General features: G+C 40.0%; 2 protein-coding genes across 4 annotated transcripts in view; both read right to left on the minus strand.

Moving 5' to 3' along the window:
- The window catches only part of LOC135707576 (uncharacterized), a 335,607-nt gene that overhangs the window by 128 nt on the left and 316,076 nt on the right, over positions 1–19,403 (minus strand). The gene's annotated exons all lie outside the window — the stretch shown is intronic.
- LOC135707570 (uncharacterized) overlaps positions 5,860–19,403 on the minus strand; it is an 85,077-nt gene continuing 71,533 nt past the window's right edge. For 2 of the 3 annotated variants that reach the window (XM_065229440.1, XM_065229439.1), the window contains exons 2-3: positions 13,467–13,788; positions 5,860–8,528 (exon numbers count right to left, since the gene is read on the minus strand). In XM_065229440.1, the coding sequence (XP_065085512.1) occupies positions 6,155–8,528; positions 13,467–13,777 (2,685 nt within the window). In that variant the 5' untranslated portion in view covers positions 13,778–13,788 and the 3' untranslated portion in view covers positions 5,860–6,154. The remainder of the gene's footprint in view (positions 8,529–13,466; positions 13,789–19,403) is intronic. The other variant, XM_065229441.1, reaches the window with a different exon arrangement.

A 19,403-nucleotide genomic window follows, 5' to 3' on the forward strand; every position in this document is an offset into this window, starting at 1 on the left:
AAATCGGGTCCTGATTAGCCTCCCAAAGTTACAACTCATTTGGTTAGAGCACAAGCCATTTGAAGTTTACATGTAAATTACTATGGGAAATCTCAACTTTTTGTTCATTGCCTTCTAGTATTTTTCCATATTGAGCTGCGAAACAGTTCGATAGCCATTCTTATAGAAAATTTTCTCAGCTACAACTTTGCTCAAGATCGTTTCTATGTAAAACGAGACAGGAAAAAGTTATTAATTATTTAAGAGATTGGTAAACTTATGACAAGATCAAGCAGCTGCTCTGTAGGCAACACTGTATTTTGCAGTGTGACATAATAGCACATAGTAGCCATGATTTTTGTGCCCTATTCAACGCCCCAGAAACACCAATGTTGCCTGCTGAGCAGTTGATTGAGCATGATCATTAGACATCAGCGTATTGAACCATTGATAACTTTCGATCCTTGCATTTAATCAAAAAGTAGTCTTGAGCAAAGTTGTAGCTGGTAAAATTTCCTACAAGTAGAGTTCGACAGTGAGCATGCATAAGGGCGTATATGCGTTGATCGATTCTCTTCATCGGTTTTCTCTTTGCATTACTACAGCTAAGCAAAACAACTGTCTAGAATATGTTCAATGCAGAGATGTATCAGGTTATATTGGCTATCAAAAACAACAGCAAACGCAACGAGAAACTTTAATTCTGGCGAGTTATTAACTAAAGAGAAAATCGACGAAGAGAATCGATCATCGCGTTTACGCCCTTATGCATGCTCACTGTCGAGTTGAAAGCTTTTGAAGCAGAACGATATGGTGAATTATTAGATAGACATGAACAAAAATCTTGGTTTTACCAAAATAATTCCCATACAAATTTCAAATGGTTTGTGCCATCTCAGTTTCTCACCAAATGGGTTCAAATTTTGAGAGGTTAGTAAGGACCTGATTTGGAATCGTTTAAGTATTGTGGAGCGAAAATTTCAAATGTTGCATCACTCTAGTGAGCATATTGCAAAATCGCACTTGCTTGGCTCCAACATCCAAAGTCCGCTCGAAGTTCAGGTTGCGCAATGTGTACTCAAACTTGATTCCTCTCCTTGTGCTATCCCTCCGGAGGATAGGATCTCGGTGGAACATATTTGCTCAGCGTTGAAATGCACCAAAACATGAAGGGGTTCGACGGAATATTCAACCTAGTGTTGCAAAACCTCAGCATGTAGGTTCACTCTCTGCTCTCTGTCATTGTCTTCAACAGATGCTTCGAACTGCACTACGTTCCAAGTATCTGGAAGACAGCGAAAATCATACCTATCCGCAAACCCGGGAAGGACCCAACGCTAGCTTCAAGCTACAGACCAATCAGCCTCCTTTCAGCGCTGAGCAAATTGTTCGAGAAACAATCGTTTTCTCAAGTTTGTCGAGGAGCACAACATTCTCCTACCGGAACAGTTCGGGTTCAGGAAGCGGCACTCCACAAATCATCAGCTAGTACGGGTGATGAATAACATCCGAAGTAACAAGGCTGTATCCAAGTCCACAGTCATGGCATTGTTAGACGTTGAGGAAGCGTTTGACAATGTCTGGCACAATGGGCTTATATACAAGCTTTGTAACTTTAACTTTCCTTTGCATCTTGTTAAAATCACCCCTAACTACCTTCAGCAAAGGTCGTTTAAGGTATCGTTGAATGGCTGCCTTTCAAACACGTTCTCCATCCCAGCATGTGTTCCGCAAGGAAGTCTGTTGGGCCCTTTGCTATACAGCATCTACACTTCCAACATTTCTCCCTTGGGCAACGGTTGCGTGTTCTTCCTGTTCGCAGATGATACCGCTATACCGCAAGGGAAGGAGGCCTCGTGAAATAACAAACAAACTTCAACGATGCCTTGACGCCTTTGCTGATTATGCCACCACGTGGAAAATCAAAATCAATGCCTCCAAAACACAAACAATCATGTTCCTCCATCGGCAATCACCAAAACTAATCCCGCCTCTCAAGGGTGAACAAACTGGCTGTCTACAAACAAATCATAGCACCTGCGATCCTCTACGTAGCTCCAATGTGGGAATCGTGTGCACCAACTCAAGGGCGTAGCCAGGTTTCGAGCTAGGGAGGCGACGAAAAAAAAAATTACTGTGGAAAATTTGGCCGAATGCTATTTCACCGAACGCCATTTCACCGCAAGCCTTTGTGTTGCTGAGTTTAGGGGGCAGTTACCCTCCTCCTGCCCCCTATACCTATACACCGACTCACAAGAACAAAGTCCAGGTGGCACAAAACAGAGTGCTTAGGATGATCCTCGATCGTCCTTTCGACACTAGGATAACAAATTTACACGAAGAGGCCCAAAATAGATTCCTGAATTAATGAAATTAAGACTAAATTTGCACGGAATCAGAACACATTTTTCGAGCGAACTTGAGAATCCACCGATCCGAGTACTCCTCGTTCTCGTTGTTTGAAGAAGACCGGCTACGCAACCTTTGCGCCGCGTTTCTAAGCGTATTCATCGAAGTTTCGCGTGATAATCCGTCCACGAATTGCCGCCAGTATCCGCGTTTCTTGGTTTTGATGAGCTTAAACGCACCAGACTGTTTATGATGCACCTCAGTGCATTGCTGCTCTCACCAAGGGTAAGGAGGTTTCCTACGGAAAGACGTTCCTGGAACCGGCCGAAGCGCGCTGTTCAAGAACAGATTGTATAGGAAGTTATATTCTTCCAACCAACGGTGGTAGCGCTTTTACCGACGATACGACTTCATCTATCGCGGTCTAATCATCAAGAGCAGACATTGCTTACAAAAGCTGTTACGCCCTAATTCCAGCTCTATCTAGAATTATTTTTGTCTCCCAGAAGCTCCGTTATCGACATGAAATGTTTCACATCTGAATGAAAGTCATCCGATGTTAAAGGCTCAAAGCAATGTAGGCGGAAGCGGAACTCGAGCGGAACGGAAACGGAAATTTTAACAGTTGTCTTAAATGATATCAAGATGCCTACCGAAGTCGATTTGGTTCTAACTAGTTTTCAATCCGACAATTAGGCTTATACCCTGGACAGACTATGGTTTATATCATGTAATATAAGCTATCTTGCAATGAGCACTCATACATCTAGTTTTCACTGGAAATCCTATATATGAGTGCTCATTGCAAGACAGCCTATATTACATGATATAAGCCATAGTCTGTCCAGGGTATTACTCAGATCGGACTTTTCCGCTTCCGCTGTCATTGCGCATCTGATTGCCGTTTACACGGTAACCAGCGTAAACACATTAATGAGTAAAATAATACACATGTTTTTATGTTTATATGCAGCTGTCAAAAACTGTGTAAATTAGGAGATCTTAAAATGTGTGAAAAAATACACATTTTAAGAATGTAGTACCAGTATAAAATTTGTGTTTTTATACTCATTAATGGGTAAAAAAACAAACTTCAAAACTTGCTGCCTCCTGCTTCGTTGATGCACGCCATTTGCCTAAACGAAAAAAATTCAGCAATTTTATGCAAAGGATGAGGAACTACGGTCCAAACTTTAAAGAGCAACGATGGACAAGCTAGAGGGTAAGTGGTTTATATTATTTTCACAGCTAAGCCCTAGAAATAAAAATAATTTTTAAGTTATTCATTGTCCGCTGTCTGGCTGTGATTTTTTTTAATTAAATAGTATTGAATCCGAGCCATCTTTATTTAATCATTGGCATAAATAAGAAAACTCCATTTGTCCTCATCATATTAAAATTCTATAAATGATTACTTTTAACACATTTTGCAGTAAAAACCGTACTGAAAAATGTGTAAAAAATACTCTTCTATTGATGTTTGATAGGTTTACACATAAATGTGTAAACGCAGTTTACACATTTTATGAGTAGACCCCTTTTTTCACGAAATGTGTGAATTTTTACACATTAATGTGTTTACGCTGGTTACCGTGCAAGGAATGACTTGTCTCTCGTGTGAAATCCATTTTTGATTAAACGAATGTCAAATGTATTGATGCTGATACTTGGAGCTGTCCTTCCCCTAGGCAATGGTTCTACAAAAAAGTTGATGTATTAAGATAAAAGTAAGATTTTAAACTTTTCTCTAGTGATATTCATATGGTTAGTAATATCAAAGCCTGATATCATGCTTACTACGAATATCAGTGTTGGAGGTGAAATTCAGTGCTAGACCAATATCTTACGTCAATTGAAATTATTGGCAGCACGCAGCACTGGACAGAACTTCTCTTCACCCGAGCATTTGAACAGGGCTGAATTTGAGGAGAGCAAAGGGGGCAATTGGCGTTGACGGCGACTCTGTAGCTCTTTACTCCTATGAGAAAATCCATAAGCAAACGAAACTGTCTAATTTTGCTGGAGGAGCAAATTTTTCGACGGTGCCGTCAACGCCAATAGCGATTGTTGACGTTTATCGTACGCACTGTTTTTCAATTTTTATATGTGCACGGCGAATGAGAACGACCCAAATTTGAATTTAGTTCACTCATAATCGTCAAAAGTGCAGGAACTCAGCGATGAGTAAATTTGCCTCATGTTTTCCCAGGATATTCCAGGGAAAAATTCCCGAATTTGAGAAAAGTAAAGATTGGATTCACTCTGTCTATTGGTACTACTCCGAGACTGAATAAAATTTTCGTCAATTTCCTCATTTTCCGGCAGATTTTTTAGGTTTTCCACAGGAAACCATGAGACAAATTTTACTCATCGCTGAGTTCCTGCACTTTTGGCGATTATGAGTGAACTAAACTCAAATTTGGGTCGTTCTCATTCGCCGTGTGGTAAAATGTACACAGAAATTCAAAACAACCCAAAATTAAGTTCTTTTCACTCATCTACCATTCACTCATCTATCGTACGGAACTAGACGGTTGAGTCGAATCTTTCGTTCTATTTTTGACAACAATAGCGTGAGAAAATGAAACGGGCTGAGGTCAAATAACTCAAATTTGAGTTTAAAAAACCCAAGCGGTGGGTAGTTTTGTTTTTCTGTGTACACGGTAAGAAAAAAGTATCCAACGGCCAGTTCACTTTTACCTACTTTTGACTAGTTTGTCTCCTTTTCTCCTTCTAATGTTGTCAAAAAGTGAGGAGCAAAACCACCCAACAGGGGTAGTAAAGTGTGGGAAACCAACGTTGAGTATAATCGTATTTACCTACTGTTGGGTACAACTAACTTACTTTTGGATTGAAAGCTAGTGGAAAATTCCATACGAATTGCACACAAGTAAATGAAAATTACTTTGACCCGCTTTACCTACTTTTGGGTTCCTGCACTATAGCAACAATCAATTCGAAACTAACGATTTTAAATTGGCTCACTACTTGACTAGCCTATTGGTCCCAAGCAAACGATTAACGTATCCCATTCTAGTCAAAATTATAGTATTACACTATGTTTGTTTTGATTTGCTATGAAAGTTTGACAGATACAATGAGGGGTTCATGGATTTTCCTATGTTTCGAGGGGTACATCGATTAGCTTGAGACCGAAGATAGTACCAGAGCTGAGCCAAAAATTTGAACACCAATCTTCGGGACCTTCTGGTCTTAGAGTTACCTCTATGACTATAGTGCCGAGATGAGTGAAATGAACTTATTTTTGGGTACTTTTTTCTAACCGTGTAGATTCCACATCTATTTGATTTTTTTTCTGACTTTTTTAAAACAAATTCAATCGGATGGTAGGAGGGAAAATACGATCGTGCATTTTAAATTCAAACTTCGAAAGCAGATACGATGGCTTATGCAGCTAATTTTTGCCTGTATAAGCTAGACGGCAGCTAAAATTGTTTGTTGGGGTATCAGAGACTTTTGTTTTCGATCAAAGAAAAATCAACTCAGACATAGTAGTAATCATACCACGTGTTACTCTTTTCCTTTATTTAGTAACATACAACACAAACAAAATTATAAATCAAATGTATGGCAACATAGAAATTGAATTGTTTATTTGATATAGAAATTAGACTGGTGCTTCAAACCTTAATAAATAAAATCAATATAAAAAAACGACTAGAATGTGTCTCATCAAATGAACGGTGTTAATTTTCCTAGGGCAAATAAATCTCTCTGAAAAATGAAATTAGCTATTCCAATCTTACTGGCTAGTCTTTGGTGAAAACTTATAACAATCTGAAAATCTGACCAAACAGCGTCAGTGTCAGCTCTGTCGTTCCCCGGAAAGTCGAGCTTGCAATTTCCTCGAATGTGCGGATGAAGGCGAAACAGGTGGTGGTGGTGAGTCCCTCGATCTTCTCTGTGCTCGTGATTGTAAAACTTCCGGTGGTGGCGATGAAATGGATGATGGTGAGGACATGGATCTCTCACAGCGTCCGTTGAACATTCTGGAGCTCGGGCAATCCAGCAGAGGACTGTCTTCGTCCAGTAGTAGGTCGGCGGGTGCGCTCATAGGCAGCCCATCGTGAGGATGCTCTCCGGGTGCCGTTCCCTGTTGTTGTAGCTCTCCGGGAAGATAGTCTTTCCAGCTTCGGAAGAGATAGCGAGTAAATTTACGTAATTGTCTAAACTTACAATAGGTCGCACCTTCAGCCGATTGCAGTTGTTGGGTTTGGATGAGAAAGCCTTTTTCCTTGAAGGTCTTTTCCAGCGTCTCCCGCTGGGATGAGCGTCGCGAGCGACGTCTTGCGCGGCGAGCTTCATTGGGATCGGATGACAAGTGACGACGCCCTTGGCTAGATGCAATACCTGGTGAAGTCAACCCGGTCAGGCCGGCAGCGCTGGGGAAATCTGGGATCTGCAGAATGTCGTTACTGAGTCCCAGTGATGGTGGTGGAAGGTCACAAGCAATTTTCTCAATCGGGGGTGTGTTTAGGAAGGCCCCGGTTGTAGTGGTTGCATGGAGGCTACTCTGTTGAAGGCTCTCACGTGGAAAGAATTCGTAACCTCGCATTGATTTATCGCCGGTTCCGGAGTAGTACCGGAAGTTTCCACCGGAATCTACACTGAGCATTTTCTTCTCCTGGAGACAAGGCTTTGCCCCACCGGTGAACTTAAACTTGCAAATGCTTACTTCTGTGGCAGGATTTGTACTGTTTTCCGCCGGAACTGGCGGGATGAAGATGGCTGACCGTTTCCGTTTTTGGGTGGGTGGTGAGCGTTTACTGACGGACGATTGTGAATCTGACTGTGGTTTGGAAGTTTTCTCCGGTTTGATGAGCTGAGATATCGGTTTCGGAACCAGTGTCTGCTGTGGCTCTCGTTTAGGTGCGACCGGTGATGAGGGCGATGGTGTCGAGTTGGTAGATGAGATTGATGGTTTGGGTTTCAGTAATTCTGTTGGAGTGTTGGGGACTGAGTTTGAAGTAGATGAGCTTGACTGACCAGGAGTGATTGTATTGTTGGAATCAACTAGTTTCTGATAGTACAAGGCCATTGGGTGGATGAATCCGCCCACATTAGGCCAATACATGTATCCCGGCGGAGTGTCTGCTGTGGAAGGAGTTTCCCCACTAGAGGGGGTTCCTGCACCAGTGCTGTGCAGGTTTGGCAGTGACATTTTCATATTTGCAGCAAGGGCTTGATCGGTATTGATGTCTGTAGGAGTAATGATTGGCGTTGGACAGGAAGAACCATATACACCGTCACTTTCGTCTTCCGAACTGGAAAGTGCAAGAGGATCACCTCCGGCATCTCGGACGCAAAGATTCAGCGGTTCTTCTCGCTTTCCTTTGCCATTTTCGAGAGTTTTCTCGTTGGACATGAGACGTCTTTCCAGCAAGCTACTACTCCTGGTTTGAGCCCGATGTCCATTGTTTGATTTTCCTTGCAAGGACTCCGGTTTGGGAGTTCCCGGCAAGATCGTGCCATAGTTCTTGTAGATCAGATGGCAGATGTCCGCTTTCTTCGGTTTCCTGCCTCTTCGCGGTTTCGAATTGTCCAGAGTCATCTCTCCCATGTACGGAAGATCCTTATAACTGACGACTTTGTTTTTCTGGGTTCCGGAAGTTCCACGTTGGAAAGATTCTCCATTGGGATCGACCTCATCTTTGATGGGTGCGAGGGAAACGCCCTCCTTTTGGAGTTCCAGAATTTTCTGAAGCCAATTTCTTACCGATTCGTTGGTTCGATCTTCACGTTCCTGTTCTGCGTGTTTCTCCATTCTGCTTGAACGAGTTCCACTGTAGTTTTGCTGCTGCTGTTGCTGTTCGCGCTTGGCCGCAATGTTCTGCGTTGCCTCATAGTGGTCCAGATATTCCGGAGGCAGAGCTTGGTGGTGGAACCGCAGCTTGATGGGTCCTTTACGTCGTTGACGACCTGCGCCACCCGCTGCAGCCCCGCGACGACCCGAGGAACCTCCGGACGGTTTTGTGGGAGTGGGAAGCGGTGAGATTGGAGTATCTGGTAACTCAGGTGATAGAATCGACGTTGGCACGACAATGCTATTGCGATGCTTCTGCGTGGGCGGGGGAGTGGGTGATGAACACATTGACTGGGACGCAGTGGCAACGCTAAGCTCATTATCGTTATGGTTGTCGTTGGTGCCTCCGGAGATGAGTGGGTCGTCCGAACTGCGTCTGCAATAGAAGAGAAGCAGTAATTAACTATGAGTTTACAAAGAGGCAAGCAGAGTTTCAAAGCCTATTCGAAAAAGTCTTTGGATTTGGCTCGGGGCTCAGATCTAGAACACAGCACTACCCAGGGCGCTACTAGAAATACTCAGAGGGAGAGATAGGCGGAGAAAACAAAATACAATTCGGCAGCAGGGATTTGTTCCTAAATTATCTTGCAACCCTTGCTAGACGCTAGCATTTCCAATGACTTTTATTTTTGATTCGATTTACGTGCAAAATAATAATTGATTGCATTGCAATATTTTGCACATTTCTTGGTGCCATTTGTCAACCATTCATTCATATTCGCATTTCAAGCTTATTGATCAGTTCACGAAGATTTGCCGCACTCTTCTCTCACCCGTAAGTTTTGACAGTTTTGGGTGGTTTGTTTTGGCTCCCATTCGTTGCTATCTCTTTTACTCAGAAGCAAAATGATAGGGAGCACAAAGTGAGGTTAGGGACCGTGCACTGATCTATTGCTTAATGCATAGATCACTGCACGAGCTGGCTAACCTCACTTTGGTTTGACATTTTTGCCGGGTTTGTTTTGCTCGCTATTTTTTCTTCTGCTTTGATGTTTACTTTCTGTTCGCCCGCCAGTCAGTTTTTAGCAGTGCTTGCAGATATGAAAATCAAAGCAAGCTTTAAAGCGAACTATTTTTTTTTGAACGCTGCTTGAGTGTTTGAGTTGAAGTTTAAGGATGCAGAAAATCGGAAAACTTTCTGTTTACGCCAATTTATTGCCGGACGCCAGTCGAAAAAGGTATGTCGAAAAAATTCAAGTGTTGGGTTTTGTTGATCCATACGATGCCAAGCTTAACAAAGAAGATTTTCCGACAAATGTGACTACGGGACATGTTGTGGATTATTTGTAAAACCACATTTCTGCTTCATCCGGAAATCATCTAACCAATGTAAGAAGCATTGAAGCGAGGCCGGGTAAGTTTTTTTTTATCTTGAAATTTAGTTTCCAAGGTTTCCAATTATACTTTAGGTGGCGCATTCTATGAGGCTTGATACACCAGCTTTAAACGCGTGGCTAATAGTACAGAAGAATGGGACCATTGCATCAGGGCATTGCAACTGTGTAGCAGGTCTAAGCGAAACCTGTTCGCATATAAGCGCTTTGCTATATGCTTTGGCAAATCTACACTCAATGACTGCTACATATAAGGTAAGGTAAAAATTTGCTAGTTGAACTAAAATTCAGCTAATTGCGTATATTATTTCAGCTGAGTATTACTGATCTCCCATCCTACTGGGCAAGACCAGCAAAAAAAATCAAAGATGATCTGTATCACCCTATACATGACACCAACTACGGCTATAAGGTGGTAAGGATGGACGACATGAACATACGAGCCGATCAGGAAGCTTTTTTAGGATTTATGGCTGATTTAAGGGATGTTGGAAGTGACGCTGCTGTTCTTCGGAAGTTTTGTGATGGCGATAGCTTTGCTTGTGAAGAGTGTCAGCAGAATGCTATTCTGGATGATTTTTTTTTGAGTAAAAATGTTTTGCTTCAAAACCAATTCGTCCCCGAGTTGGAAGGACAATCACTTGAGAAAATTAGAGAGTTTTCGGACAAATTAAACATCATCATTTCGGCAGCCGAAATTCAACAAATCGAACGATTGACTCGTGCACAATCTCGATGTGACCTGTGGCAATGGGTCAGGATAAGCCGGATAACAGGTTCGATATTAAATGAATGTAGTCGAGCCTCGATTACAACAGTTCCATCTAAAATGACCCTCTTAAAACGAATTTGCTATCATGAAACTACGACAATCAAAAAAAAAGCTATAGCATACGGAAGAAATAATAAACCTCGCACTTTAAAAGCGTTCCAAAAAATGAACGTGGAGTATCACAAAAACGTAATGTTTTTGGAATGTGGGGTGATCATTTATCGCGATCAACCATTCATGTCGTCCACTCCGGACTTGATAATAATGTGTGACTGCTGTGGTACATCAACCGTAGGAGTTAAATGTCCTTTCAGGCTATCGGGGAAATCAAGCCTGAATAATCAACTTAAGATCAAGAACCATCCATTCTTGGCGATTCGAGATGGAGAATATTTGATGGTGAAGTCGCATGATTACTACGCCCAAATACAAGCAGAGATTTTTGTGAGTGGCTCAAATTTTGGATGGTTTTTTGTATGGAGGAGCTTTGCTTGCGAATTGAGAGGGACATTGATTTCTGGAAGGAACCTTGTGAAAAATCGTTGAAATATTTCAAAAATATCATATCACCTGAACTAGTCGCCAATTACTTTTTGAATGGTTCAAAACTTAAATAAAAGAAATTCTTAAACTGAAATGATTGATTTATTAAAATTACACAAAATACAAGAAACCTTAACCATTAAATCCACAACATTATGGTTATTCTGAAATCTTGCCATGGTATCAACAGATATTGTTCCAGAGATACACTACTTATTCCGCAGCAATCCAATGACTCTCTCCACGTGAATCCGAAGAGAAGTAACCTGTTTATCAGTTTCCAGTTCGGCAGGTGAAAACTGGCGCTTATTGCGCAAAAATGTCGGGATATTCAGGGTTGCTTTCTTTGCGCGAATTATGTCACTAATAGTAAACCCCTTGTCGGCCAGTATAATATCGTTTTCCTCAACTAAATCCAAAAATCCACTCTGGAGCGTAATGTCACGATCAGAGCAGCGACCCGTAAACCCGTTCGAAATATATGCAACTGTCCCGTCAGGATGAACAGCTATCAAGAACTTAACAGTATGTGTTCGCTTATAATTGCTAAAATGTGCAGCCGCGGTCTTTATGTTACCTGGAGTCTCGCTGCGAACCTCAAAACAGTCAACAATGAATACACGTTTATGCTCGTAAATTCTGGCGAAGCTGTGTGGAGTATGACGAGCTGCATTCTTCTGTTGAGATGGTTGAAGAGCGTACTTGCAGCATGAATAAATCACATATAGTGTGCGGTGAAAGTACTTAGATGCCGTTGTTGTGCTCACACCATAATCAAACCCCAACGTTGAGGACGGTATGTTCAATCTAAGTTGTGACAACGTCATAACAAACAGTTGTTCTGAACCGAAATTCGGCATAGGGTCATCAAGTGACGGCCGCAAATACTTATATAATTTCGTCAACACTTGGTAGTCTGAAATTCCTGTATAATAATTGCACTTAATAGCACTCTCCGCTAAGAACTCCAAACCCCTTTGCTTCAAAACCAGCTTTTCCTCCAACCCAAAGTTGTGGTTCTGAATTCGTGCCAGTTCGGTTCGATAAATTTGGAGTTTTTTTTTTCAGAATCTAACGCAAATAATTGTCTGAAACACAGTAAAGCAAATTATGTGTTGAAAAACGTTATTTTTTCTGGGTGAACAAACCATTTGGAACTGAAGGTGAAGTGAGCTCCTCGGTGAGTTCCTTATTTTCATCAAACGAGGCTTTGATGTATGATTCGGACGATAACTTCGGGGAAGTTATATGCTCCAGTTCTTCATCAAAAATTTTAGCTGGTTCTGGATCAGGTTGTGTTGATTGATTTATAGGGTTCGAGGCACTTGGCAGGTTATCCTCTAGTTTATCATTGTTGGCATCATCTGTGCAGCACTGTGCTGTGTTCTTAATTGGTTAGAATAATGATGGAACCCAATCCGGGTTGTGCACATCTGTTGATTTAGCTGGTTTTCCTATAGTTCGACAAGTAACCTTATTATTCAATCAATGCTTATTAATTAACTTTCAAGTTAAATCTATCCTGAGATAAAATGTCTACCGCATACATATTTCGTACTCCATCTCAAAGTATCTTTCAAACCTAGAGCAACAATCCATCGATCTCTTCGAAGTATATTAAGCCGGCTGATAAATGAGCTCGAACCTACCGAAGGGAAGCTGTACATGCTTCGCGCTGATACGGACGTATGACAATGGTTCAACACACAAACTTTCGGCATTTTAAAACAGATATAAATAATCAAAAAACATTGGACGATACAACCGGAGATCAGCTTCACAGTTTGACGCCTACAAACATTCAGTTAAATCGACTTGCTTTGATTTTTGTATCTGCACGCACTGCTAATGATTGACTGACGAGCGAACCGAAAGTAAACATCAAAGCAGAAGAGAAAATAGCGAGCAAAACAAACCCGGAAAAAATGTCAAACGAAAGTTAGGTTAGGATTGATGCAGTGATTTATATTAGCTTATTGCGTGCTCTCAACTTAGTGTTCTATCTAAATGCACTTCCACAATTATTAATTGAGAGCTTTCGATGCCAATACCAATGCATGAATTTGTATATTGTGTGGCAAGCACAATGATACTCTATGCCCAGGGAAGTCGAGAAAATTTCCAACACGAAAGATTCCCTCGACCGGATCGGGAATCGAACCCGCCGCCTCCAGCTTGGTAATACCGTGCCTTTACTTACTAGGCTATGAGGCCCGTCATTTGTTAACCAACGAAGATCAATTAATCAATAGAGTTAGAATATTGTTTTTGGTAACAAAAATTAGTTGAATTTGAGAAGCACACAAAACATAAAGGTGATTAAATTATTGTTCGATTGCAATACTCTCAAATTTATTCTAGTAAGAATAAGAAATCCTCGGAAAAAATCTAATAGGAATGTTCGATTGGCTTAGATATTGACAGTTCATTTGGCTAAAAACATTCTCTCCGCCCATCTCTCCCTCTGAGTATTTCTAGGCGCTACCATATAATTTAACAAACTTCCAAGGCGAACAGAGGGGATGCAAGGTACAGCGGTATTGATTGCTTCCGACTTCTTGAAGGAGGGAGGATGAATTCGAAACTTTTATGCTACTGATGAACACAGAATGTTATCTTTGAAATATACCATTTAGAACACTTCAAGCCCAGAACTGATACTTACAAAAACTGGCTTCCAATATGGTTCGTACTCCAGGGATATAGATCTCGGTCGGCTTCCTCCAGTTTGCCACTTTCGTTCGCTTCTATCAGATCGCTGGTCTGACTAAGTTTTATCTCGTCAGCTACCACCGTTGACTCGGAAACGTTTCCCCCAATTACACCATGATGGTGATGGTGATGAAGCGCCGGGTGATGGTGGCTCGTGTGGATAATGCTGGCGTTGAAATGCTGGCTTTGACTGCCGAGGTCCTTATCACTGCTCACAACACTTCCTCCAAGAAGACCAAACTCTTCCTTGGTGAAGTCTTGCATACTCCCACCAACTGCAATGAGAGAGACGGAGAAAACAGAAATTGGTTACCAATATGCTCTAAAAAGGAAGAAAGAAACAAACTAGGCATGTTTGACCTAATTGACCGCTTGAAATTGTTCAGAACCAGCCGATGCGCCTCTAATTTTAAACTTCCTTCTACTGACAGAACTAGCTCGTAACAGAACGCACTTATCCCGCCGACGGTTGCGATTCCATTTTTTGCCTTCCGGGAGAGGCGCACCCACATGGTCTCGTGCGGCGGAGGAGAAAATTCGTGTATAATATGGTTCAAAATAGAACAAAACATTGGTCAGTGGCATTTTTCGGCTTTCCACCCGCAACAAAAACAACAGCAGCGAAACCAATCCCAGTCATAAAACACACACCCCGAGAGAAGACAAATTTCGAGCGCTCGCACTTAACCACAATCATCATCATCATCATCATCATCATCATCAACACCATAATGCGGCGCAACAGCATATGTAGTGTGGCCCTCCGTTGATGCTAAAAAATGAAGCAAACTAGAACCATCATAAGCCTGTCCCAGTTGTCGGGTCTATCGTCGTCGGTCCGTCCGTCCGTCGGTGGTAGGTACTGTGACTGATGGTGATTCACGGGGTTTAAATATAGCAAACGGCCAAGCGCATCGTGCCATTTTTCCCCATTTCGTGATAAATTGTGTTTCCATGCAGTGCAACTAGCGGCAAGCAACGAGGCAACCCATGCTTTGGTTGTGCACCTTCTCCTGACCTGGCTTCCATTGGGGTTTTCCACAGAGAAAAATAAACACGTGTTGATTTTTGCTACCGAGAGTTGCTGGTGGTGGTTTCCGCGAAAACCAGATGGATGGCTTATTTTGTCTCACTTGTATGATCACCTACTGTTGAGGTGGGACAATATGTTTCAAATGCAGTATTCAGTCGAAAAAAAAAAACAGTGTTCATCAAATTTGGAGTTTGGCATTTAATTCTGAAAGAATCATGCGTCTCCATTGAATGCTTCATAATGGTGGCGTTTTGAATGAGATTGTGGGGCACCCGGTGCAGGGCTGGTAGCGAGTCACTTTTTAGTGACTTGGTCACTTTTTTAAAGCCAGTCACTAAAAAGTCTCATTTTTTAAGGTCATGTCACTAAAGTCACTTTTGCTAGTAATCAGTCACTATTTTCAACTTTTTTAGAGTGAATTTATTTCATGATTGATCATTCTTTGCTTTGTGACGTTTAATTGCCTTTCTCTATCTACAGGGTGGCTTCTCATTTTTCTAATTAAAATTACCTGAGTTTTCTAGGTTGTTCCAGAACTTTAATAGATAAAATCCAGGCTATTTTTAAAATGCGTTCAAAATATGCTTTTTTGGAAGATTAAAAAACAACAGTAATTAACCCAAACGTTTTTAAAACATGGCAATCAGTTTTAAAGAACCAGCTTTACAATCAAATCCATTGAATGTTGAAGTTTAGCACTTACTTAATTTATCATTTTAATAAAGTTAAAAAAACGTACTTCATTTGAGTAAGTCCAAGATCTAAAAGTATTAAATGTTTTGAAGCTTCGTATTCCATGTACAAGTTAAAGATATTTAATTTCAAAGTGCCTGAATTAAGGAAAACAAATAAATGATTTATTTCAAGTTCGTAATTAACTTTATCAAAGATTAGAGATCTTCATTGCAGAACTTTGAAGAAGTTCTGAGGAATGAAAGGAAATGCTGAGAATTTCAGTGAAGATCCATAAACAAATTAAAATTTTCAGGAACTTTTATGAAGTTCCTAGAACTTCAGAGCACATCATAGGTGTTAAGCGATCTTGAGAAATATAGAAAACTTGAAAGGTATTGTGCAAATTTTTAAGAAGTTCTAAGCACCTAAAAAAAGCTAGATCTAGAGATCGTTGGGGAATTTCAGATCTTAAGAGCAGTTCCCATGTCTTTAGTTCAGACTTTTGTAGCAATTAGAGAATTTATGAAAACTTTAGAAATATTTCAGGAACTTCACAGAAGTCCAGAGAATTTTAGGGAAATTCATCTTCAATAGAATTGAGAGCTTTAGGGAAGCTTCGAGAACATCAAGACAGATCAGAGAATCAAACGCAGTTCAAATAATTTGTTGTAGAAACCTTAAAGAAGTTCCGGAAACTTCAGCAAAGCTCCTAGAGAATTTCTGGGACGTGATAAAAATTATGCGAACATCCGGAAAACGTATGAGTAATTTATAGGTGTTATATCATAAAGATTTCAAGAACTTAAAAAAAATGCAAAAATTTGGCTAAGTTGATTAGAGAATTAATAAAAAATGCGATAACTTTTAGCAATCCAGCTATATCTTCAAGAAATTCCAGAGATCTTCTGATAAATTTAGATAGTTTCATGTTATTCAGCGAAGTTCCGAGTACTTCGAGGACGATCAGATAGCTTCATCAACTTAAGCAAATTTGCAGCGACTTACAAGGAATTCCGTGGAATTATGGGGTATTCCAAGAATTCTATGATTGAAACGAAATCGTCAGGGAATTTTGAATAGATGTCAGAAAATTTGCTGGATTATTAAACCAATTTAGAGAACTTCTGGTAGGCATAGATAAATTTAGGTAAAATAAGTGAGCGTTTATAATGGTTAGAATACTTAAGAAAAATTTACGAAACTTCAAAGTTGCTAGTTCTTAAAATATACTGATCAATTGAGGGCAGTCTATAGAACTTTTGAAAAAAATCGGTAATCGTTTAAGCAGTTTTAATAACACCAGGAAAGTCTAGACTATTGAAGAAGTTTTAAATTAGTAAATCATAGAACTATATTAATTATTTCGTTAAAATTCCATGCAAATTGCGGAAGCACAAAAGTTTCAGAAATTTAGAAAAACTTCGAAAACTTCACAGAAGGACATTGGTCTTCAGAAACATTTTGAGAACTTCACAGAAACCTATGGAGCTTAAGGGGCGATCCGCAAACTTCAGCATTTTTTTATAAGCATTAGCAAAATGCGGGTGCATTTGAAAGAAGTATAGTAAGCTACCAAAATTGGAGGAATTTCATGGAGAGGTCAGTTCCATTAGTTTCAGAAAATTAATGGGAAATTTAAAGAAGTGTCTGATTCCCAGAAGTTCACAGAAACTGAAACATTTTTAGGACGGATCAAGTAAATTCAGCGCAGTACAACAAGCTTCATGAAAACTGCAAAAACGTTACAGCAGAACAGAAAACCTCAGAGCAGTTCCGTTAACATTAGAGAAGTCACATAAATTTTAAAGAAGTTTAGAGAACTTCTGCGAATTTTTAAACTTTTAGAAGGGATCCATGATCGTTAGAAAAATTAAGGAAACTTTAGGAAGTCCTATAAAGTTCAGGGAAGTTTAAAAATTTGATGAGTAGTATTATGAGCATCAGTCTAGTTTATTAAACTACAAAAACACCTCAAGGCAGTTTCATTAACTTCAGGAAAAATTTGTTCTAGTTGTTCTGAAGACCTCTCCTGAATTCATTTTCCGAATTCCTTTGAAGATGTCCTGGAGTTGTTTTCAGATTTAATTGTAATCCTCCTTTTTGTGTTTTCAAAAACAAATCCAAGGACTTATGCTCCGAATTTGTTTTCTCCTAAAAACTTTATGGAATTATCCTCAGAAATCCCTTGAAATTTTCCTTTGCATTGCGCAGGAATTGTGCCCCTCAGAAATTCCTAAGAGTTTTCATTAAAATTTATTTTTAATTAAGTTCAGGGTTTCTTGAAATTCTACTCAAAACTATCTAAAAATCCTTGAAAGCAGATTGGATTTGATGTTTTTCTGAAAGATTTTTTTTCCAGAACTCCCTTGGAATGAGGTCCTGTGCATGGAATTTGACTTAAGATTCTTGAAAATTTCTTGAAGTATTATGGTCCAGAACTAGTTCAAATTTAAAATTTCTAGGAAATATGCAAGTTATAAAAAAAATCAAAAAACATTTCAAGCCGCTGTTTTTTTTAAATTTATTTCTTACTGAAGATTTATCCCCTGTGGAGCTATGAAGTTCAAAGTGTGAATGAAAATAACGAGAAAAATTAAATGCTTGTATTTTAAAATCCATTATTTTCTTTTAAATATCCTTAGTAAGAAAATTATCAAATTATCTGAGACTTCCAGGTTTTCAAGGTTTTTGCAATTAGTAGACACCCTGACTAATACCGTGGGCTTAGCCATAAACTTTCTATTGAATCTATCGCTTTAAAGGGTTTAATTGGACATAAGTGTTTTTGAGATTCTAATTGAATAAGTCTAAAACATCAAACATTTATATGGTGTGCCATTATAACGACTACTTTTCTTCTCTTAGGTCACTTTTAGTCACTATTTTTACAACTATAAGTCACTATTTAGTCACTTATTTCTTCAACATGGTCACTAAAATCACTATTTTTGATCGCAGTGATCGCTACCAGCCCTGCCGGTGCAGAAAAATATGATGTCTCTCCTAATCGCTCTGGAGTTGTTTCTAAAGTTTGAGATTTTAGCCAAATTAGCTTGAAGGCTTTTGAATTCCAACGGGAAATATACCCTGCCTCTAATACAGTGCTTTCCCGATTTTGTCAGCCTCCGATTTTGTAAGCTTTTTTTTCGATTTTGTCAGCCTGCAGTTATTAAACATGAATTCTTAAACTTTACGCTGTGAATAATTTTTGTTCTTACACTTTGTTGAAATGTGAATGTTAGGGGAAGCGGGGATAAAATGTGCATACAGGGTAAAATTAGCAATTGACGATTTTAGGTACTTTTTCATTCAAATATCAATCAATTCAACGTACAGGTCTTCCAATCCAATGTACCTTTTACATTTTAATTCATTTACATTAATTCAATATTCTCCTACTAGGAACTATTAGTTTTGAATTGCTGTTTGTTGGAAAAATCATTTTTGCCACGGAAAACCTATTTTTTTGCAATTGTAATAAAAACCCTGCTTCATTGTCAGCAACATTTACTCTTAGAAAATAAAAAAGAGCATTACATATTTCATTGAAATGTACATAAAAGTTATGATTGACTTTCAATTTTCAAGAGATTTCGTCATCCCAAATTCTCGAATTCAACGGAGATAAATAACATCGTCAATTGAAAGGGACAATGCTTCAAACTAATCTGCCCTATAAGCTTTTGTTTTGGATTGTCGGAGAGGCAGTTTGGATTTTTGACAATGGTCGAGAGAGCCGAGAAGGCGTCCAAACAGAAGTGAAGAGGAGATCAATATTGCGCCGTGATAACGATCGACGTCAAGAATGTGCCATTGCCAAAGCGCTGCATAGAATGAGGGTCCTTGACTACCTGTGCAGGATTCTGAGGAGCTACTTCCAGAACCTGGTTCTGGTCTACGAGACAGACATGGAACAGAGATCGATTAGGATCACAGCGGGAAGTCCACAAGGCTCCATATTTGGTCCAACGCACGCCTTTGCCTCGAAGCGCGTGTTGAAATACCTGTTAGTGATGAGCGATGACCGGTTAAACTTCACCAGCCACGTCGAATATGTCTGTGAGAATGCTTCGAAGGCTATCAATGCAATAGCTAGAATGGGGGTCCAGCCTGGTTTGCAGCACTGGAAACGAAGCAGATCCAAAGGAAACTGAGCAGTTTCGGCTCATGGTCATGCGAGTC

This window comes from Ochlerotatus camptorhynchus, unplaced genomic scaffold, assembly GCF_037179485.1.
Source record: "Ochlerotatus camptorhynchus isolate MF236.1 unplaced genomic scaffold, CSIRO-AGI_Acam_v1.1 ptg000314l, whole genome shotgun sequence".
Classification (NCBI taxonomy): domain Eukaryota; kingdom Metazoa; phylum Arthropoda; class Insecta; order Diptera; family Culicidae; genus Ochlerotatus; species Ochlerotatus camptorhynchus.